General features: G+C 32.9%; 1 protein-coding gene across 11 annotated transcripts in view; it reads right to left on the bottom strand.

Moving 5' to 3' along the window:
* The window catches only part of LOC105215105 (putative fatty acyl-CoA reductase CG5065), a 79,870-nt gene that overhangs the window by 6,333 nt on the left and 49,318 nt on the right, over positions 1-24,219 (bottom strand). For 2 of the 11 annotated variants that reach the window (XM_054234924.1, XM_054234921.1), the window contains exon 2: positions 5,644-6,375. In XM_054234924.1, the coding sequence (XP_054090899.1) occupies positions 5,644-5,874 (231 nt within the window). In that variant the 5' untranslated portion in view covers positions 5,875-6,375. The other 9 variants (XM_029042179.2, XM_011188872.3, XM_029042184.2 and 6 more) reach the window with 9 other exon arrangements.

Genomic DNA, 24,219 nt, shown 5'->3' with positions numbered 1-24,219 from the left:
ACGTAATACGCAGTCATTTCCCCATTTGTTTTCAATAAAACAGCAATTAATGCATTTATTTTCCAAAACAAAAAAGAAGAACAATTAATCTTTGTCTGTACCGCCCCCTACATGCATGTTAGTCTCAAATACGTTTTTTTATTGCTTTAACGCCGTAAAGTAGGCTAAGAATAGTTTGTTCATTTGTAATTACAGTTATTGACATTAACCATTAATCATAAAGAGCGTAGCAATGACCTTTGTATTTTGTGGTGGTAGCGTCAATGTGAGGATATTTGAGAGTATAGTTATATAATAGATTTAATTTCTCGTATTTAATACGTTATTTGCATTACTATAGCTTATTTATTGTTAAGTACTGATCTATTAGTGAATTAGTATTTATTTTGGGAATAAAATAATACAATTTTTATTATATTTAAAATCCAGAATTTAAAAAAAAATAGAAAATAATAAAAAATTATATAAAATAGTTATCGAAATATTTCTTGACTCAGTATGAACACAAAAATTTATAATTTTTGATAATTAAAAAAAAAAAATTAAAAAATATCAAAATTATAAATGTACATTGAGAGATGAAAATTTGTATTTAAAATGTTTAAAAGTATTTAAAATCAAAAAAAAGTATTTAAACAAAAAATCTATAAAATTGTTTTGAAAATATTTATTGACTAAATTTTTATAATTTTTATTTATTAAAAAAAAATCAAAATTTTATCGAAATAAATAAATATAAATATTTTTAATGTATTTAACTGGCTTAATAGAAATAAATATTCTTAAATCTCTCACGGCTATTCAAGCTTGTTGCAACCTAACCTCAAACCAGTGTGCATCGAATTGCGTAGCTTCAGACCGCCATACCCCCAAACCGGCACCACTAGCTGAGATCATCAGGAGCAATGTGCTGGCACAAATACTAAATGTAATAAGCGCACTCATACTATGTGCGTATGTATGTATGAATATTTAACATTTCAACATGCCTAAATGTCATACATCGCCCATATGTAAATATGCCTGTGCACCATGGACGCCAGCGCTGGCAAAAATTAAAATAATAATTCCACTAAACAACGGTCGCAGTAGCATATATGTACACAAACAAATGAGTGCGCTTGGCAGGGGCCAGTCATTAAAATACCAAGCAACGAGAAGAAAGTAAGAAAAAAAATGCGAAAAATATTAAGAGAACTGCGAAATAAACAAATCCAGCATGGCGACTACAACAATAGAAAACAGAGCAATTAAAAGCAATTACCGTATGTTTAATATAACAGTGCAGACAACAACACTAACAATAACTACATAACCGTATGTAATATGCCACATATGTAAGTATGAGCGCAACACAATGAGCTAACGCCTAAAAATATACTAAGTGTGCGTTCATAGAACTGAGTAGAGAGAACTGAGTAAAGAGAGGGAACAGCGTGAGCGTGTTCTTCCTTTCTTCCACTCATGCTTTTTCCACAACTAGTTCCAGTTCGAATTACTTTGCTAATAGCACTTTACCCTGATTATCAACTCAAATTCGATGTGTTAATGCAATGCGGCGAGTAATTGTAATTTCGACAATAACAACAACAATTGCTAAATCGACAACAATAACAATAGCTAAATCGACTTCACACGACCTTACCAATCCACTAATCGTCTTTGAAAGCACCAAAAACTGCCGCTGAGGAGTTAAAGTAACCTTCAAAGTGGCGCTCGTAAAAGGAGTCATCATCGTTCACACTTAACCCGCCCATTAAGCTGCCACACACGCAATAAATAACCCTTCTGCCAAGCTGCGGTCGCTGATAAGTATTGCTACTATTTGTTGTTGTTTTTTTACTACGAAATAGCTTGTGCTTATTTAGCGCATTTTCAACACTTGTCACAGTCGTCGCACTGCTTATCGACCGCCCATTAACGGCATCTTCTGCTCGCCTTCGCCCAATCAAGCGTTACATGCTCATGCAATCGTGTTCGGCGCTGCAGAGCATGTGTGGTTTGAGCATATGGTGGCATATATGTTTATACATATATTTAAGCGACACACATGCGTCGAAAATAATGTAGAGGAGCCCCGGTGACACGCAAGCTCACAATCGCTCTGCCCCGTGGTCGTGGTCGTGGCCATAATAATTTTGCCACAATTCCATTTCGTTCCATCATGCTATCCTAATTTTTTACTTTTATTACAGTATACTTACTCGCATGTTGTCCTCAATGTTCGCGTCGCTTTAGTTTTTTTTATGGCGCTCATTACTTTTATGGTCGCCGTACACTCGTCTAGGCGCACTAACCTGACACAAGGCGCTACAAGCTACAGGGTCGTGTACTCGTGTACTAGCATAACTATTTTTTTATGAGTGTAGTTAACTAAGTACCCTCCTCCCCCGTCCGCCAAATACATGGCTACTCTCACATTACATGCCGTTGCACTCAATTGCTTTTGTGTTAAGTAAATAAAGATATCCTGCTTGTGGGCGCATCACATCCGCATATTCCGTATCCGTATCCGCATCCGTTAGGTGGCAGCACCTTTACAGGCGTAGGTGTGGACAGGTTGCTTTAATGCATATTCCCATCAAGTAATGGAAGAATTTTAGATTTGTGAGATTTTGAATTGTATTCAATTTTCGGCGCGTTTAAAATTACTAATTGTATAGAAGCCTTGAAGGTTAGAGCGTAGCTTCGGTCATATACCCAGTCGTCATGATACATTCTTGTACCTGTCTTATAGATTCTTTCCTTATTGGGGCTTCGTTTCCACATGTACTTGACTGTCTTGAATAATGGTATACGAACTTATCTTTAAGTTTCTTTGAACAGTAACAGTCTTTGAACAACTAATTTTCCTCAATCTATAGACCCCTTTGCTTCGTAAAATGGAACTATTAATCTTTGATTGGATTTATATCGACGGTTTTGAGGGATTGTTGAAACTCTTGTAACTCAATACAGTTTTTATATTAAATAATACATTTAGCTTTCTCAAAACTAGAAAAGATATCCCCGAATTATCTTCAAACTATCAATGAGTTTCGTCCATTTATTTAATACAGTACTACAGATACTGAAGAGAGTATGCGAACCGGTTTAAACAATGAATACTCTATCTCAAAAACTTCTGGTGTTTTCTAATTGACTCGAATCGTAAGCGGGCTAGATCTGTTGCTAATGAGACTGATCTTTTTTGCTAAGAATTTTACGTTGCAAAAAATACCAATGAAGAAACATTAATTACTTTTAAATGTTTTTAGTGAACTTAGAGCTTTCATCTAAGAAGCTTTAGTGATCTTAGAGCTTTCATCTTACAAACTTTGGTACTCTTTGAAGCTTTCTAGGAATGTAGAGGGACTGCACTAGTGAGAAGTTTGCTATTTTGTTTACTTTTCCAAGTTCCGGGGATACCTGACAGCCATTCTGCTCCATTTCCTAAATTAAGGCTGAATTTATTCATGTCGCACGCACATTTATACCCCCTAAATTCGTGAAATTTCACATTTTTCCAAAAAAAAAAACGAATTAATATACAATAACGTCATCGGCCTTTTTGTCCACTGAATTAAAAGTAGAATAGGAATTTTAATGCACAAAGAAAATTTACAACAAAAACATATACAGCGTTTCGTGACAGTAGAGAAAAAAAAACGAAATTCCAGCAAGAAATGCGCAACAAATGTCTCAGTGTCATTTATCATTATCTCCAGCTTTTAGTATTTTTCTCGCTTTTATTTCGCCAAAGAACAGCAGATTTTCGTGATGCGCCCGCGTGATTCCCCCGTGAAACAGGCGACAATACAATCCCCAAATTAATGTAAACAAACGGCTAACAATGGGGCGGATGAATGAATGAACAGAAAGTATGAATAAATAAATGAAAACAAATGTTGCAACATGCCAACTAATACAAATGCATGCGTGTGTGTCTCAGTATTGTTGTATTGTAATTTGAAGCGCACTTTTGTGTCAAGAATTTCGTAATTACCGAGCATTGTATAACATACTACATAAGTTGTTTGGGGGGGGATTTCAAAATATTTCAAGTAGGATAACTTAGCAGGTTTATTATGTAAGAACGTGATACATGGAAATTAAAGGCGGAAAAAAGGGTGAATACGAGTATATATGAACGCTCTCTTTTTTATTACAAACTCGTTTTGTAATATGTAAGCTTAAAAAACTAATTTATATAATAAAAGTTTATGGCAAATACGTTGTCGGTATACAAATGTCATGTCACAGATTAAGTGATATGAAAACACTAATATGAGCTTTCATATGTATCTTAAAATCACGCTTTTTTGTTCAATTTACTTCTGTTAAGTTAAACTTTTTTTTTTTTAAGAAAAACTTTGTAGTAAAAGCTTACGCTTGATTACATGAAAACACTGATATGAGCTTTCATATTTATCTTAAAATCACGCTTATTTTGTCCAATTTCCTTCTGTTAAGTTAAAATTTTTTAAAGAAAAACTTTCTAGTAAAATCTTTCGCTTGATTAAATGAAATCACTGATATGAGCTTTCATATTTATGTAAAAATCACGCTTATTTTGTTCAATTACCTTCTGTTAAGTTAAAAAATGTTTAAAGAAAAACTTTCTAGAAAAAGCTTTCGCTTGATTCATGCAAACACTAATATGAGCTTTCATAGTTATCTTATAATCTCGCTTATTTTGTTCAATTACCTTCTGTTAAGTTAAAAAATGTTTAAAGAAAAACTTTCTAGAAAAAGCTTTCGCTTGATTACATGCAAACACTAATATGAGCTTTCATAGTTATCTTATAATCTTGCTTATTTTGTTCAGTTTTCTTCTTTTTAGTTAAAAAAATTTCAAAGAAAAACTTTCTAGTAAAAGCTTTTGCTTCATTACATGAAAACACTAATATGAGCTTTCATATTTATCTTAAAAACTTGCTTATTTTGTTCAGTTTTCTTCTGTTAAGTCAAACATTAAAAACAAAAGAAAAACTTTCTAGTAAAGCTTTCGCTTGATTACTAAAGGTTATGACAAATATTTTTAATGAGCTTTCATGCATTTTTGTGTAGTGCATTTGTAAATCATGCTGATGAAAGCTCTCCGATGGAAAAAAATAATGTAACTTTAAATAAAATAATATAATATTCACTTTTGATTAAAGCTTTATAAAATTAATGCTTTAATTTTTCAGTGATTTGTGTTTAATGTACGCATTCTTCAAATTTCCAATCATAATTCATAAGTGGATATATATTTCTTTTTGTTTTTTTTTTTAATATTTTATGAAAGTTCATATTAACAATGAAAGCTTTCAAATGGTTTTAATTTTCTAGATGTACTTGTATACAATTTTTTAATTTTTTCTATAGAAATAGCTTATAAAAAAATGCAAAGCTTTCACATTCATATTCATTTTAAAAAAATGTAATCAATAATTTGTTTGAGCTTTCACGACACTACCCAAAGTTTTCGTGCTGCAAAGCTTTCACACAATTTATTGAGAATAGTTTAATATTTAAATGATTAATAACATTATTTAATTATTGTTATTATTAATTATTATTATTATTAATTAATATCTAATTCATTTTAATGCTTTCGCATTTAAACTCAAACTTAATATAAATATAGATACACTAACATTATTGAAAGTATCAACATACCTTTCCCATAAATCCAGTACCACCAGTTATGAATACACTACGTCCCGCATAGAATTGTGGAATGGACAATAAACTGTTAGACGATATATCATCACCATTAAAGTGATCGGTTTTCACATTGCCTGCTGGCAAACTGTTGCTACCGCTAGCACCACCATTTGTTAGGCCCAAGCCTAGCAGCATCGTTTCACGTGGACTATGCTTGTCATATGGATTATTTGAACCCTCCATTTTGTGTTTGTTGGATTTTTGTAGATTTTAATTTTTGTTTTGGATTTTTTTTTTTTGTTATTTAATTGCTTTTAACTCGTATGGTATGTATAGTATATAGGGTAAGTAGTATATATGATATATTGTAAGTAGTTTTGGGTAGCGTTTACTTTTACTTTATCAAATTGTGATTAATTGTTAAATATAGTTAGGTTAGAACTAGATTTGCGTAGTTTACAATGGAATGGTTTGTGGTTGTTCGTTTGACGCACTATTTACTGTTATTGGTTTGCTATTAGATTTTCAAAATTACAGTTAGTTGCTTGTGGTTTTCGTTGAGTTTTCTTTACGCTTACAGTTTTGGAGTTTTTGGTGGTACGGCGATTTTCTATGGCTTACGGTAGACGTGGATAGTAAGTAGGTAGTAGGTAAGTATTTATTTATGCAAAATGGAAATTTCACACGCGTGTGTAGCTGAAGATTTATTTTTTGCAATTTTTGTTAGTTAGAGTGTTTTTCTTTCTGCAATAAACAAGTTGTTATTAAATTGTTGTAGATTCTTTAGAATGTTTGATGATTTTTTTTATGTATTTTACTATGCGCTTTTTGTTTTATATGGTAAATAATTGCAATTTGTTTTTGTTTTTCCGATATCTCTTAATAAATTAGGAAGCAGTAATATTTTCGAATGTGCGCATTTTATATACTCTGCTTTCTTAAGTTTAGTTGAACCTTTTGCTTTTTGCTTTTGTTATACTTCTCAGTTGCTTAGTTAATGCTTTAATTGTTTGCTCAATTACTTAATTGCTTCGCTTAGCTTTACGAAAAGGTTGTTTGATTTAAAGAACTAAATTATTGCTCAGCGGCTAATTAGAAATATTTTTCGCACATATGTATACTTGTTTTAAATATTATTTTAAGGTGTCTTCTTTCGCTTAATTGGAGGGGAGTTGGTCAACTGCTCTGCATTTCACTAAATATATATGTATTATATGTATATAAATATTTTTATTTTTTTAATTTTTTTTTTTGGAAACTATCAAATATTATTTCTTGTGTTTTTTTGCTATTTACTTCTTCTACGACGGCGTTGGAAGCGTACGGAAGATACCAGTGCCAGCGTAGCTAATTTAAAGCAATTTGATCTATGCAATTTATGGCGCTCCCTGAATGGTTTAACTACTACTAAATAATCTGCTTTTATACTGGAATATGCTGGTGTTTGCTTGTTGTAGCGTTTACTTTCTTTACATTCTTTTTACTTTTTTTACTTTTGCTGCTTTATTTCAAATTTTTATATAATGAAGACAAACGTAGAACGGCTAGAATCGTTTATATATATATAGAGAGAGATAGTTTAGCTAGACTGCGTCTAATTACTTTTTGTTTTATTATAATAAGAATAATTCTTGTTTTCTATCATCGATTTTCGTATTCGCTTGCTTGCATATTTTCCTACTGCTTCTTTTCCTTCGTAGTATTTAGTTTGCTTATAATTCTTGCCTTTTTTTCTTTGCAAATTACTAGTAAGTGCGTAAATTTATTTATTTTTCTTTTCGTTTGTTGCTTTATCAACTGCTTAAGTTTATGCTTGCTACGTTTGAGCGTTTATCCATTTTGTTTGACTTTCAAAAATCAAGTGTTTTCATGCCAAATTTGTGATGGAGCATGGTGTGTACAAAATGCGCGAAATTAACTGTAAAGAGAGAAGAAGAATTAAAGAAAATTAGTATTTTATTCGTTTTGAAGACAATGGTTTTATAATAAGGTAAATAATAATTTACAAAAAATTTCGCAAAAATATTCGTTGTTGTCTTTATAATAATTATGTCACTTACCTGAGAATTCTCAAGTTTTTGAATAAGCTACAATGTATATAATGGTTGAAAGCTAAGACATTCACCACTAAATCGAAAATCTACTTGATATCTTTAGTAATCGCGAGACAGCTAAGATAATATCACGAAATGAATCGAGAGGATTCAATGCTGTCTCTGACATATATGCATACTTCCCAACCAGACCGAGCAAATATAAATAGATAAGTTCTAGACCACCCATTGTGCTAATTTCATCACATTTAAATATTATTTATTATTTTCTTTTTTCAATGGATTATTCCAAAAAATCACAAAACATAACATTTTAATATGCTAATTATAATTGTCCAACAAAAAATATTGAAAACCGCTAAAAACCCTTTTCAATATTTCGAAATAAATCCAATATATATGCCAGGGAAGTCAGGGAAATACTTCTGTAAAGCAGATACTCTCAAAATGAGCTCCCTAACATGAAAGTCGAAAAAAATTTAGCGAACTCAATATGAAATCAATATGTGTACTTTAAGTTCTCTATCGTCTAGGATTAAAGATAGTCAAATGTCAAAATTCACTGTTGCTACCAGTGATCAAGGATATGAACCTTGTTTCAAGAAAACTACACTCAAAGTGGCGACTACAATTCGTGCAATATGTTATCACAAGTGTTCAATTATAAGAACCTTAAGGGGACAGTTCTTAAACAGTCCTGAGACAGTCGTTAAACTATTATATTCCCACTATAAACTATTTTCATGGCAGTCGTGTCTATACGACTAGAACAGATACGAAACTTTATCAGGCTAAAAACAGTCAAGTCGTATGTATTTCACAAATTTATTTCGGAAATATTTCCTACCACTACAACAACACTGATTTCAACTTCAAAAACAATTTTGTATGTATGTATACCAACACTCCTCCCTCCACCATTTTTAAGTGAAATTTAAATAATAAATGTTTTTATCTTAATAATCAATTATAACCCGGTTTAATTCAAAGCTTTGTTATCAACTTTTTTATTTCCGTGAACTATCACAAACGTAACGCATTTAAATTTCCGGGAAGTAAATTTTCAAAAACAAAACAAACAAACCCAATGCCTCTGAGTCAATAAAAATTCAACTCTGCTTGTCACTTGCCCTTTTCTGTCAAATTTGCCCAAAAGTAAAACAAACCTGCCTCACATATATATTAGAGCACAAACACATAGTACACACATATGTATTATGTACTCGTATACACATGTACTTGTATGTAAGTTGACATTGATATGGGATCGACGGTCTCATAGTTAATTCAATGCTACTATTTTATGCTCACCGCTGTGCGTAAGTTCTTTTACGTCATTCGAGCAAGCGTGCAATCTCCTTCGTCGCACTCAGCTACTGGCACGAACTGAAATCGGTGCGTTGGAGTGTATGTGTTTATGGTTTATTGAATACCTTGATCGCAATCTGTGTGTGTCATGCAGGATAACAGTACATACATATGCATATGTAGGGATGTAGATGTATATTTATATATAGGACTTATATAGGAATAAGTCTCAAAGGTTTAATTGGCATATTTTAAACAGCGATGACAGCCAACAATTTTTATTTTATTTATTTATTATTAATTCCGTAACAACACAATTAAAGTTTGAACTCCTTTTTCAATTTTTTGTTTTATTTTTCATTGCAGTTAAATAATAAAATAATTATGTCAGAGAAGAGATGACTTGAAGACCTTTATCATTAAATTTAGTTGTATTATAGTTATCTAATATAGATTGCATAGAAAAAATAATTTTGTCATATTTTGATTTTAGAAAAAGGATAAACTAACTCATGTGCAATGCTTAAAATATAAAATCTCATGGATTTCATGAGCCAGTTTAAAAATATCAACATAACTATTCATTAAAAATATTATGGAAAGTAATTCGATATTTCAGAAACAAGATATAGTCAAACTCCATAATTTCTAATTTGAAAATTACTAATATCGAACAGCTTCTGTGTTCATATATTTCAATGAGTTCTGAATTAGTTAAAAGGGCGAAAATTCAAGAGCTAACTTATTTTTCAAGAAAGTAGTGATACTAAGACCATTGAATTGAGTAATAGATCTTAAGTTGAACTTCCATTTTCACGGGTCTACTATTGGATCACAGAGTTTTAGGTTTTGATTGAAGACCGAGAGCTTTGCAGCTTTATAGCATATATGGTGTTGTTAAAATTTCTTGAGTCTATGTCTTTGGTGAACCGGCTTCCTTACCGATTTTTTTACATATTTATTTAGAATATTCTAAAAGCATTCTATGAATGTACTATGGGTATTCTCAAGAGGAAAATTGTTGCAAAGTTTTGAATTGCAAAGGATCTGAAAATGTGATTGATATGAGATTCTGACAAATAAACTTTGAAATTGCCAAGAGAATGCCTCTGATCTGACTAAATTGTAACTCAAACACAACTTGTAGTTATAGCAAGTATAAATATTATTATTAACCCAAACGATTACCCTCCTCCCCCCCAACCGACGCGTGGGGCGCAGTCCGCATACGAGCGGAATTTGCCGAGTCTAGAAAGGCAAGAGATTTTTAAGCGTCCGGTTCCCAAACTGCTCAGCTACAGAAAGAAACATTTCAACAGCTGAGATTTGAAAATTTTTAAAAACAAAAAGTTAAAGTTAAGTTAAGTTTCTGAATATTACTTATTAAGAGAAGACAAAATAGTTTTTTTGATGCTAAATATTGAGTCAGATGGATCAAATGTGCTGGAATGTGAATTAAAACCATGACATATTCGGCGGAATGGTTCATTTAACTCAAAATTGGTTCTAGAAGATTTTAGAAATAATGGTCTAAACTGCCTGGATGAACGCAATGGGACATTAAACTTAATATCAGACAAAAGGAATGGACTACAAACTAAACCATTCAGAAGTTTTACTAGGAATATTATACCTAGCATTTCTCTGCGACTAGTTAGTGTGGGAAGACTTATAAGTTTTAAACGACTAGTATATAGGGGGGAAGATTCAATCTTGAATCCCAATGTAAGTGGCCTAAAGCAAAAAGTAAAAATTGTTTTTGAACGGACTCAAGCTTATCAGAATGAGATTGATAGCTAGGATTCCATACCACAGAACCATACTCCAATATAGGCCTTACCAATGTTGTAAAAAGAATTTTAGTAATATACAGATCACTAAATTCTTTAGACCAACGTTTAACAAAGCTAAGAGCACCTTTAGCGTTTAAGGCAATTGAATTTACATGAGAATTAAAATTTAGTTTAGGGTCCTTAGTAACTCCTAAATCAACAAAGCTAAAAACTTGCTCTAAACTGAAGTTATTTATTACATAGGGAGAAAGATCAACAGTTCTACGCGAAAAGCACATCGTTTTACATTTTTTAAGATTCAGTGGCATATCAGTGGCAAAGTTATTTGGTCAGTGACAATAGCTCCAAAAAGTTTGGGTATGGCTGACATTTTAGCTATCCCCCTATAGTTCTCAACGGATGATCTAACTCCACTTTTATGCAAAGGTAATATAAAAGAGTTTTTCCACATTGACGGAAAAATACCTTGTTTAAGAGATAGGTTAAAAAGCTTAGTTAAGGGCAGATAGATATATTTTGCACAATTTTTAAGAAAGCTTGAGGGAATCATATCAGGGCCATATTTAAACGAATTTTTTAACGTAACTAAATAATTTAAGATATCTGTTTCAGAAATAATTGGTGTATTAATTACAGTAATTCGGACATAACACTTGATGATATGGCACATTCATAGGGTAGTTTGAACAATAATTGGATTTGAAGAATTCTGCAAACATATTAGAAATAATATAATTGTCACATGACATTGTTGATTTATATTTCATCGCGGACGGAAAATTGGAAATCCTGCGTTTGGAGTTAACGAAAACATAAAACAATTTCGAATTACGAATAATATTATCTTTTACTTTGATTATATAGTTTTTATAACATTTTTTATTAAGTTCCTCAAACTGTCGACGTAATTTAGAATATTTTAAATAGTCAACAAGATCTTCAGTTTTTTTATAAAGTTTAAAAGCACGAGCTTTTTTATTTTTTAATTTACATAGCTCATTCGAATACCACAAATTTGAACTTTTTCTTTTGGTAATAAAACATTTCGGAACAAACCTTTCAAATAAATTAAAAATAGTTTTATTAAAATGTGAAACATTAAATTCAATATTACCACTGTAATCAGGCCAAGTCAATTTAGAAAGTTCACAATTAATCTTTTTGAAGTTAGCTTTCGCAAAGTTGAACCGAGAACAAAGGTCCTGTTTGTTGTATACAAGTAATTCGTCTATGATTTCGATATTAATTTCCAAGGCAGGGTGATAAGAGTCCTCTGGCAAAACTAAAGGATCAGATCGGAGCACAGAAACTGTTGACGTATTATCAAAAATATAAAAAATAAAATAATAAAAAAATAAAATATAAATACTATTTTTGACCCCTTAACCTCCATGCCTAAGTGTCTCCTCGTCTTTTTATACAACAAAAATGGTACTTTTGGGTGTGTGTTTTTTTTTTTTTTGAAACAGTAATCTCAAAAGTAAATTTAAGATTATTGTTACGGAAGTCCACCAACGTTAAGCTCGCATATGGAAAGAGATGCTAAAAAGTTATTGTGAGCGGACTCTTTATATACCAAAGATATGTTGGGTAGGCAGTACCAAGTCACTCAAGTTTCTCGAGGTAGTTTTAGTGTAATGAACATATTTGGTATCATGGTCTTTGGTAACAAGTTGTAACGAACGAGCAATTTTAAAAGTACCGTTATGTTTTTATCTTGCAAATTTGTCTAAAAAATAACCATTTTGAATATAGTGAAGCACCTGAAACACTGTTTACTTAGCTTAGTCCTGTTCGAGATGTTATAGAACATTTCCTATATTTTTGTGCATTTCTGATATCGATAATCTCTAACACATCCTTCTTCCATTAGTGATTCAACAGATACAAGAAAATCTAAATTATGTTTCATATACTATTTGTTTCATAATAAAAGGTGTTGCAATCATTCTTTAATATGGAGCACTAATTTAATATGAATACAGGATCCTCTCTTGATTAGTTATTAGAATTCGATATAGCGCCCTAAATCTACCACAAATCAGAAGAGAGTTTTCACTTCTATATCCGATATTCGAAGATGTGAGATCCGATAAATCTTTTTCTTGATCTAGCAAAGGCGGGACGTTCCAAAAGGATGTAACGAGATGATTCTACTTCGTCCTCCTCCATGCAGCTCTACAGCTAGCATCCGGTAAGAGTTTTAACTGTACAGCGTTGATCCCGAAAGAGCAATGACCAGTTAGAACTCCTACGGTTGATGAGAGGTGAATTTTACTGGGGTAAGAGTTTTAACTGTACAGCGTTGATCCCGAAAGAGCAATGACCAGTTAGAACTCCTACGGTTGATGAGAGGTGAATTTTACTGGGGGTGAAGAGCTCGCTAGATCTCCTGCCATTCACATTAGGTCAGAAGGAACTGATGACTGTGCAAGTGCTAGTGACTGACCAGCGCTTGCTACAGCTCAACCGAGGGCCACCTCTGGTCACAAGCAATCGAACAAAATTACTAAGAATAATAAGGGTCCATGAAGGAGCTGAAGAATGTATGTAGTATATATGTGAATATATAATTTGATCAGTTAATTTTCCGTTAATGTTGGCAAATTAAAATAAAATCAAAAGGATCAATTTTCAGTTGTGTTTTGAAAATTATATATATTTTAAAAAAATATATATTTGTATTGGCAATTTTTTGTAGAGCATTTTTAGTATTTTTTAGATCCACAGATTTCTTGATTGATCCAAAAAATTTTTTTTTACACACCATCCCTTTAAGGGACATTTTTCGCCGCTTTCCACTCACTTCAACACACTGTACACCGGCGTCACTGCTACACTGCACTGCCGCACCAATAATTTATGCATGCGCCCGCAAACAGGCGCTGTCAAAGGACACTGTGCGCGGTACTAGTCACAACACGTGCGCGCTAATAAATTTAAATTCACCGAAAAATCAACGAAAACCACACAACAGTTTATTAAATATGAATATGCTGCACAACAAGACAGAGGGAAGAAGCAAAAAAAAAACCAGCCAGCAAGCAAGCTCGTGAATAAATAAGTAAGTAGTAGATAGGCACTTAGTGGGTGTAGTACTATACGAATATGTCGTTACACACAGTGAGAACGCCTTAGACCGCGCGTTACAAAGCCAACGATACGAATGCGCTGAGACGCTGTAGCGTCGCAGATATTTGTAGCTTCCGCATAAAACAAAAAAATGACAAACCAAAAACACAAACAACAACAACACACAGCGCTATCTGAGTTGGGGCGGCCAGCGGTGTGTTAAACGGAGAGGGAGCCGACTAAGGAGTAGGTAAACAGTGCGCGCTAAAGATTTACAGTCACAGTGAGGTGAACTTTGACTGGGTGCTAAGTCGTGTACGCATGTTAGCGGGGGAATTGATGTATGTACACACAACCAACTGGCAAGCGGATGCGATGCAGCCTCAAAGCGCATACCCACATATGCATGTAGTGTGTGCCTGTTCTTTAGGGTTGGGGGTACAATGAGTCTATTTATTAAGCGTTTTTTGCGGGCTGTTGTCTGGCGCTCACTTTTACAACATTAAGACGCTATTAAAACTGTTAGTTGTACTGTTTACTTGGATACTTCTAACGGAAATATATTATATATGTATGTATGGGAGTCACATTTGTTGACTGCGGCGGAAACTGACTTTAGCGCCGGGCTTTAAGTGTGCGTGCGTTAGTTTGAATGTGTCTTTGTGTGACATATTGACTAAGCAAACACTACAAAAGGGGCGCGCGTGTAGAAAACCAAGCTTTTCAGCCTGTAAATGGCCGAGAGGCAAAACAAAAGACTTTCTGCCGCGCTACAACAACAAATATTGCATAAAATATGACATGTCAATAATACACTTTTTCCCACCATCATTCATTGCATTAAGAATTTCATCATTTTGATGGGATGGTGTTATAGAATTTCTGCTTCTTTTATAAATATTATTTCAAATTACACACTATGTACAAATATGTACAGGAGCGCTAAAAGTATGTACATACTTATATGTATTTCTAAGTTGTGTATTTTTCGCATTTTTTTTCAGTTGCTTTAAGAAATCATTTGTTTTTATTAATTTACGTTTGTTTTCCAATACACTTACGATATAGATATGTATATAGTATTTATGAAATGAAAAATTTGCCAACTATTTAAACGTTATTTTACGTCAGCAAAGCCTAATAGTAATTTAAACAAGACTCAAGTGTCAAGGCAATAAAGGTGTGGAATGCTATTTTGCATAAATCTCATACTATAAAATTTCATAACAAAACAGTTTCCTTAAATATTTAAGTGAAAAATAAGCAATAAACCCAGAAATGCAATTGAATGTTGAACTTTTGGTATGCAGTGTAAACACTAATTTGCCTTAAGTGACCAGTAGTTCTGTGGCGACATATTCAAATTATTACTGCTACAAACTAAGCAACTTAATTAAATTAGTAATTATAAAAAAACAAGTAAGGAAGAGCTAAGTTCGGGTGTAACCGAACATTTTATACTCTCGCAATTTATTTATTTAACTTTATTTATATTATATAATACACAATTTGACCCACATATTCGCCATATATATTGTATAAAGTCCATTAAAAGTTGGAAACCATAATATTAGGTTAGAAGCACCGAGGTCCTCATGTTCGATATATGGGGCCTTGAAAACCTATGGTCCGATTTTAGCGATTTTTAGAATGGGGCTGCCACAATATAAACATAGTATTTGTGCAAAGTTCTGCACCGATGTCTTCACTAGTGCTTACTTTATATATTGTAAAGTAAAGGTATATTGGAAGTAGGCGTGGTTGTGAAGCGATTTAGCCTATTTTCACAACATATCATTGGGATGAATTGGGAAACTATTACAAACCAAGTTTCATTGAAATCGGTCGAGTAGTTCCTGAGATATGGTTTTTGACCCATAAGTGGGCGACGCCACGCCCATTTTCCATTTTGTAAAAAAATCCGAGTGCAGCTTCAATCTGCCATTTCTTATGTGAAATTTAGTGTTTCTGACGTTTTTCGTTAGTGAGTTAACCCACTTTTAGTAATTTTCAACCTAACCTTTGTATGGGAGGTGGGCGTGGTTATTATCCGATTTCTTTCATTTTTGAACTAAGAAGCGGCTAAAAAAAAACGGCTGCAGAAAGTTTAGTTTATATAGCTCTATTGGCTTCCGAGATATGTACAAAAAACCTATTTGGGGGCGGGGCCACGCCCTCCTCCCCAAAACAATTACATCCAAATATGCCTCTTCATAGTGCGATCCTTCATACCAAATTTTCATTTTCGAAAGCAACCTTCCTATGGTGCCAAGAAATAAGTGTGCCAGGTTTCATCAAGATATCTTAATTTTTACTCAAGTTACAGCTTGCACAGACGGACGGACGGACGGACGAACAGACAGACAGACATTCGGATTTGAACTCCACTCTTCACCCTGATCACTTTGGTATATATAACCCTATATCTAACTCTTTTAGTTTTGGGTGTTACAAACAACCGTTATGTGAACAAAACTATAATACTCTCTAGCAACTTTGTTGCGAGAGTATAAAAAATAATAATAATAATTGAATCGTTATAGTTGTTCATTATTTTATATTCGAATATAATTATAAAAATTATGAACACATATAATAGTGAAACAGCAAATAGAGATATAATTATTTATTTATTAATAATTCATTTATTATACTTCAAGCACAATAAATTTATTGATGACGCTTTCAACATTTGCAATTCAAAACTGCAGGGTGTCAAGTCATATAAGCAGTCATATAAAGCATTGTATAACGGACATGACATTTTCTAAATGATTAATTTGCTTAAATATTTTACGAAAACTTCACTTCAGTACAAATCTAACTATCAAACGCTTAACATTGAAATAACGCGTCGAAACAGTGACACCTTATATAGGAAAATGCACTAAAAGAATATTTTCTATTCCAAAAAAAGTCCAAATAAATTGCAAAGTATCTGAATCTAAAAGAATCTCTGAATGTAATAAAAATATATCAAATATAAAAGGCTGTTTTATTCAAAAATTTTAAATTAGAAAAATAGTTTATACTTTTTGGAATCTCTGAAGATGTTGCCTCAGAAATATCGATCAAAAGCATAGTGAATATTTTTCATATTTAAGTGAGGTTTACAATAGATATACTAGGAAAAATGACATTTATCGATTTAACAAAGACGAATCAGATTCAATTCCTGGAAAAAAGTTGTACGAAGAAAGTGATAGTTTTAGAACAGTAATGCCTTCATTTTGTGTCAATCACATCCAATTTTACTTATTCCTGAACGTAAAGGAGGCTGAAATGCATTTTTATGAAGAAATTTTCTGTTTGTCGTACAGAAAGCAAACTTCGGCTACCATCAATCTGAAACGTTGTTTCGGTGGAAATCTTTGCGTGTCTACTTGTCGCAGTATATTCAACAGAAATGTCAAACACATGTCTTTACTTTAACGGCAGGATTGACAACTATCCCCCTAGGGAATTTTATATCTGTCAATTATATTCTATATTTATATACATATATATCATGAGCTTTGTAGCTGGTAGATATATATGTATATATAATAACTGCAACACCCTAAAGATTTCTTTGCGGACTCAACAGTCACTTAATTACAATTCTTTTATTTTTGTTAAGACACACTATCATTATTAGCACACAGTCTACTAGACTCTTAGTTGCTTGTGTTGTTTTTATTTTCCGAGCCTTGTGCAAAAGTTTACATTCTGCAACAATTATAATTTTCTGAAAATGTACGCAAAAATGTTTGTAAGCATAACTAAAGTGCATTCTCGAGAAAGTTTTGCATATGCAAATATTTATGTTTGCACGCCAACAAAGTATGTATATTCGTAAAGTTTACATAGTAAATAATTTAAAAATTCCAAACAAATTGTTTATTTGGCTTGTTGATTTTCCGCACTTCAATTTTCTAATTAGCTTGTTGTGTCCTTTTCACTTTTCAAGGGCATCATTACAATATTTGGAAAAGTTTGACGTAAGGGAAATATACATATATTATATAATAAATAATATAAAATTTAATTAAATAAAGGAATACTCAATTTATATATTTTTGGTGCTATTTATAGACTCTAACAAATTTAATATTAGAGTTTAAATATTTTGCAAACCATTAGGATGTGTGAAATTTTATCTTAAAATTTAATTTTTAATTTGTTTATAATAAATTAATTAATTTTATAATTATAATTAAGTTAAATTTGTTTAATTAATTGTGGGCGAATATTTATATTTTTATACTCTCGCAACATGTTGCATAGAGTATTATAGTTTTGTTCACATAACGGTTGTTCGTGAAATCGGATAATAACCACGCCCACCTCCCGTACAAGGGTTAGGTTGAAAATTACTAAAATTGGGTTAACTCAGTAACGAAAAACGTCAGAAACACTAAATTTCACATAAGAAATGGCAGATGGAAGCTGCACTCAGAGTTTTTTACAAAATGGAAAATGGGCCTGGCGTCGCCTACTTATGGGTCAAAAGCCATATCTCAGGAACTACACGACCGATTTCAATGAAACTTGGTTTGTAATAGTTTCCTTTCATCCCAATGTTATATTGTGAAAAAGGGCCAAATCGCTTCACAACCACTCCTACTTCCTATATACCAGAACTTTGAAGACGATCTGAATCGTTTACTTTACAATATATAAAGTAAGCACTAGTGAAGATATCGGTGCAGAATTTTGCACAAATACTGTGTTTATAGTGTGGCAGCCCCATTCTAAAAATCGCCAAAATCGGACCATAGGTTTTCAAGGCCCTATATATCGAACATGAGGACCTTGGTGCTTCTACCATAATATTATGGTTTCCAATTTTTAATGGACTTTATACAATATATATGGCGAATATGTGGGTCAAATTGTGTATTATATAATATAAATAAATATATAATATATATAATAAATAAAGTATAAAATGTTCAGTTACACCCGAACTTAGCCCTTCCGTACTTGTTTTTTTTTATATTTTGTGTGAAAAAATAATCGAGCATATTTTTTATCTCTGATCGAACTCAATATTTATAGAAAAAATTATCAAATTGTAAATAAAGAAAAACCAGCATTTCTGCCTCTTTAACTTTAATTTTGCACAGAACCAAGCAATTGGCGTCATTAAATAGCTTGATTATGTATGAAAGCTCACACTCACGCACATACACACACACAAATAGGAATGAATATTTAAACGCAGTTTTTGCACATTTCATGCCTAATTTCCAAACCGCCAACGTGCAACATGCGCACAACAGTAGCCATGCTTAATAAGCGGTCCTTACACATCAACATACTCAAACTTACACGCAGACACACTCAAAATATTTCACACCTACATTCCTCATCTACCCACTTGCGCATGCACTCAATGAATTATACAGCCTAGTTTATATTTGATTTGGTTTTACATTTGCATATCTCACCAAGAGCAGCGCAAATACTTATACAGGCACACATATGTACCTACAAACAGACACAGCTTTGCGTGCACGCCTTCGTAAGTGTCTCTGTAGAAAGTCCTGTAGTATCAACCAGACTGCGATCTACAATGTATATAAGCTGGCATTATTATCTAAAATTTATGTGCTAGCTACTACAACTACAACAAGTACTTGCAAATATTCGCAGCGGCTGCACATGCTAAGGCATAAAAATCGTGCAAATACAGAGACACTACACCCCCACCACTCTTCCCATAATATAGGAGCTCACACCATGCGAAGGATGTTGCTTGGTTTTTGTTCTCCTGCTTTAGTATGTCGAGCTACTATTTCAGCGCCTACTTTTCTTCTAAAAAAGAGATACAAGGAAATGTTGCTGGTTCAAGAAGCGCCATTTGCATATTTGCATAGTTCTCAGTTTGTAAATATTTTGATAGTCACCTTTTGGTTATCATTGTTGGATATACATACATATGTAGTATAAATAATTGTTTATATAGGGTGATCCAAGTAGAGATACTTTTTTCAATAGCCTTTTTTTGACAGATCACGCGTGAGTTGTGATTTGGTTTCAACAAGACGACTCCACTTCCCACACTTCGCATCGATCAATGGATTTATTGAGAGAACACTTCGGTGAGCAGATACTTTCACTCTTTGAGTCGGTCGATTGGCCACCAAGATCGTGTGATAGCACACCGTTGGACTTTTTCCTGTGAGAATACGCAAGTCTAAAGTCTATGCGGACAATTCCGCTTCGATTCAGGCCTTGGAGTAAAACATCACGCATGTCGTTCGCCAGTTACCAGCCGAAATGATCGAACGAGTCATCGAAAATTGGACTCAACGGATTTGATCCAATGCAAGACGTAGCCGCGGCCAACATTTCAAAGAGAAAATCTTTAAAAAACAAATGCTAATGAAATTAAATTAAATTTTATTATTCTGGTTTTTTTTAGTGGGGAACCTTGAAATGGATCACCTTTTATATTCTCGCATTTGGAAAAATTAGAAAAATGCTATAAATTTCCACAAAAATTAATTGCTTAATTCATCCTACCTGAAGGAGAAATAATCCGCATCTGAAATCTTTAAGAACATTATGTCATTTCTCACGGATGTTTTGAATCTGAATGAGAAGCTGACCACGGTGGCAAAGGCGTAAGTTTCTACTCTGATATGGCTGATCGTCAAGTAGGGGATTAAACTGCTAAGGACAGTCCTTCGTGAAGATAGAAAACTTCTATAGTTAGAACCATGTATCACAGATAACTGAACCTGGAAGCTTGTTTCATACTTCATACTTGCAAAGATGAAGTAGTCAAGCAGAATGTGTTATGGGAATTCTATCTAGAGATATCCCATAAAGTCTTTAACTGGACTTCGAATGGGCCATAAACAATTCAAACTACTGCAACTAGGGAGAATGAATATTATTGAGATCCCTACATCACTCTTGCAATTTAAGTATAGCGAGAAGGAACCAGTGACCGCCCAGGTGTTAGTATGTAACCAGAATAAGTTAAGATCAGAAGGACGCTGACTTCGACTTGTTCTCGTTCTACTGATTATGAGACTGAAGTGACTTTTCTTAGAACTCTTACCTTAGGAGTATGCAGAGAATGATCTTCATTGTAAGGAAAACTTTGATATTTATTTGAGTGCAGTCTTATTAATAATTCCATAAGCTAAATTGATTCAACGAACATTGGATAAAAATCTAAATATGTGGGAAATACTTTCGAATCATAGGATGTAATTGCATGATCCCCTAATTTACCAATATTTATCTATACCATGGCTTGCTGCATAACCTCCGCAGCGAGTAGATTAAGGTTGATAGATACAGATTGGAAAAATGTTTAATTCTATTCTATATAAACAGCAACACCAACTACAGTTCGATCGTTCAAGTGAAGAGATTAATTGCGATTTCAGAGGATTAAGTTTTGGTATGAATATGCTACTGAGACTTCCAATTCTGTTAGACCTAGCGTCATCCCTCGAAAAGTATGGCATATGAGTATTGGATCATTCAAAACAATACACCACATTCTCAACTCTTTAAAACCACATTTCACTGATTTTTCCCCCCAAAAATAAATGACTGTGCTCTTTGCCCCATTGACTGCGAAATTGCCACACAATATTTAAATCAAATAAAAAATTCATAAGTCAAACGAAATTATGCGAACTAAATGCGCATTAATTTCAGCAGCGTTTAACAGGCGTCTGACGCGTATGATGGTCAACAAAATAGCAACAACAAAACACAAACAAGTTGTATGTAAATAGAGAAAGAGAAACAAAATTTCAATGAGGCAGCGCCGAAGAAAAATGTCACAATAGTTGGTGTGCCAAATTTTTCACTTAACTCGCTGGCAGCTCACGATTTTTTTCACTTTTTTCGAAGGTAAAGCGTTTCTTTGATACTCTTTTTTTGGCATTTCTTGTTTCTTGTGTTTTAGTTATTTGTACCATTTTTCAGTTTTGTGGACTTTTTTTGCTTTTTTTGATTTTTTTTTTGGAATTTTTTCGCTTTTGTAACTTTGCAACCAACCCATCTGCAAGTGATAAAGATGTGGTGTCCACAGCAAAAAATAAAAATTAACATATGCAAATTACTAGCAAAAGCGAAATGAATGATGTTGAAAGCGAAATTGGAATTTGAGCGGCAAAAAGAAGATCGACTTACTGCAGATAAAAATGAAAATACAGACATACATAAATGTATTTGTATCTATGTTTCTAGGTATAAGTGCCCTCACAGGTGGTTCAACGTTTGACCAGCTTCCATGAATGAGTATGTGTGTGTGCTTTGACTAGTGCATAACGGTAACTTTAATGTGTGTTTGTTGTTGTACAAATAAATGGCTAATTTTTTCTACAGTTGAAAATGCTACAAACTAAGCCTAACAAATGTGAAAATGGTGTAAGTAAATAAGCCTGCAAGCATAGTGTAGACATACACACACACACATCTATATATATATTTATATGTATGTGTGTATTTGCTTGGCTTTGTGTAACGCATATTTACAAATCGCCAACAAATATTGTGGTGCAAAAGAAAATAGTTTAGTGCGCAGCTTAAAGGAGGCTGCGCGGCGCACTGAAAGCCAAAAGCGCAAAAGCAAAGAGATCTTGCAAATATATATTTTTTACCTTATATTAGTTTAATGCTATTTTTTCTGTTGCATATCTTTCTACTACTTTTTTTAATATTTTTTGCTAAATTCCCCTTTTCTGCTTTTTGTGGTTTTTGTAATTTTTTTTGTTTCTGATTTTTTTTTTATTTTTTTTTTCATTTTTATTTTTTTTACTCATCCACTTCTTACCCATTCGGGCACAAGGTTACAATATGTCGACAAAAAATTTAATATCATTTTTATTAGTAAAAATGCATTAAAGCAACAACAACAATAACAACTATTCTTGTGACATTTTAATTTAGGCGAACAGGTTTTAGTTTTTAAAGATTTGCAATCAATTTCTGTGTGGAATTTTTTCTCTCATGCTGGCAGCTTAGGCGAATGCTGGCCCTTTTTTCAATATGCACATAATTAAAAAAGATATGTGTTTATGCGAAATTAGGCGTGACGAGGTCGACATTTATATAATAGTTTAAGTGATTATTGCATAGATCATTAATACACGCACACACATGCATTATTTTAGACACGCCATTGTTTGTTGTTTGCTGGTGTAAAATTCATATTAAAATTTTGGAAATTTTTTCATTTGAATTTTTTAATTGTTTTTGCATGGTTGTTATTGTTTTCTCAATGGGTTTTGATATTGGTATATACATACATATAAGCAGTTAAAAGATTTTGGATTATACGCATACAGTATGTCAAGAAAATGTTTTGACAAGAGGACATATTTCTCTCATACTTCTCTTGTCAAAAATATTTCTTGCCATACTGTATATTTTAGCATATTATCGTATAAGATTTAGCGCATATTAGCTATAGTACAAGCCAATGATATCCAATTTGTAGACCCTTTAAACTTCGATTGCTATGTTTATAAAACAACTCTCAATCAATCAAAGGACCTTTAAAGAATCAAATATCAATAAAATTTAAATTAGATTATCGAATCGGTGTTATCAATCGAATTAATGTTCAATCATCAATTTTTCTCAACAGAGACGCAAACTATATAGGAATAGAGGGAATAAAGTACACTAGAAAAACAAGCATTATATATAGTATATGGGGAGTGTGGTATTTGCTAGACCGATCGATTATATCGAAGATTTTACGTACACTTAATTTTGCAAAAATAACCGGAAGTTTGAAAATCCGAAGAGCTAGAGGACATATTGACCCGACTGACTGTTGGAAGGAACACATCTTCTTTGAAATGCTTTAGAATATGTAAGAGATTGGAGATTTTCAATAATAGATTAGCTGCAAACTTTGAGGTTCTCATGTTCGATATCTGGGACCTTAAAAAGTTATAGTCTGATTTCGGTGATTTTTATTCAGGCACTATTATTATTTTATTATTTTGATTGTGACACACTAGAAATACAAAGTTTTGTTTCGATATCTTCACTGGTCTTACCTTAGGCTCAACCCACACCGAATTAGTCCAAACGTATTTTCTTGTCTGATACGACAACAGCTTCATATGTAACAAACCAACCCCGAACAAGAGTAGAGAAAAAACCCATCTTCGCTTGGTTTGGGCTAGAGCAAAATACGTTTTAGCGTATTATTAGTCAAAGACGTTTTTGACTAATCCGGCGGGAATTGAGCCTTATATATTGTAAAGTGAAAGAATCAGATGGACTTCAAAATTGTGGTATATATGAAATAGGCGTAGTTGGCGATCGATTTCTTCCATTTTCAAACTATAGCATTGTGATGTCAAGTAAATGTTACGAACCGAATTTCGTTG

This window comes from Zeugodacus cucurbitae, chromosome 6, assembly GCF_028554725.1.
Source record: "Zeugodacus cucurbitae isolate PBARC_wt_2022May chromosome 6, idZeuCucr1.2, whole genome shotgun sequence".
Lineage (NCBI taxonomy): Eukaryota > Metazoa > Arthropoda > Insecta > Diptera > Tephritidae > Zeugodacus > Zeugodacus cucurbitae.
Note: the sequence above shows the minus strand (reverse complement) of the source record. Positions and strands in the feature narration are given on the sequence as shown.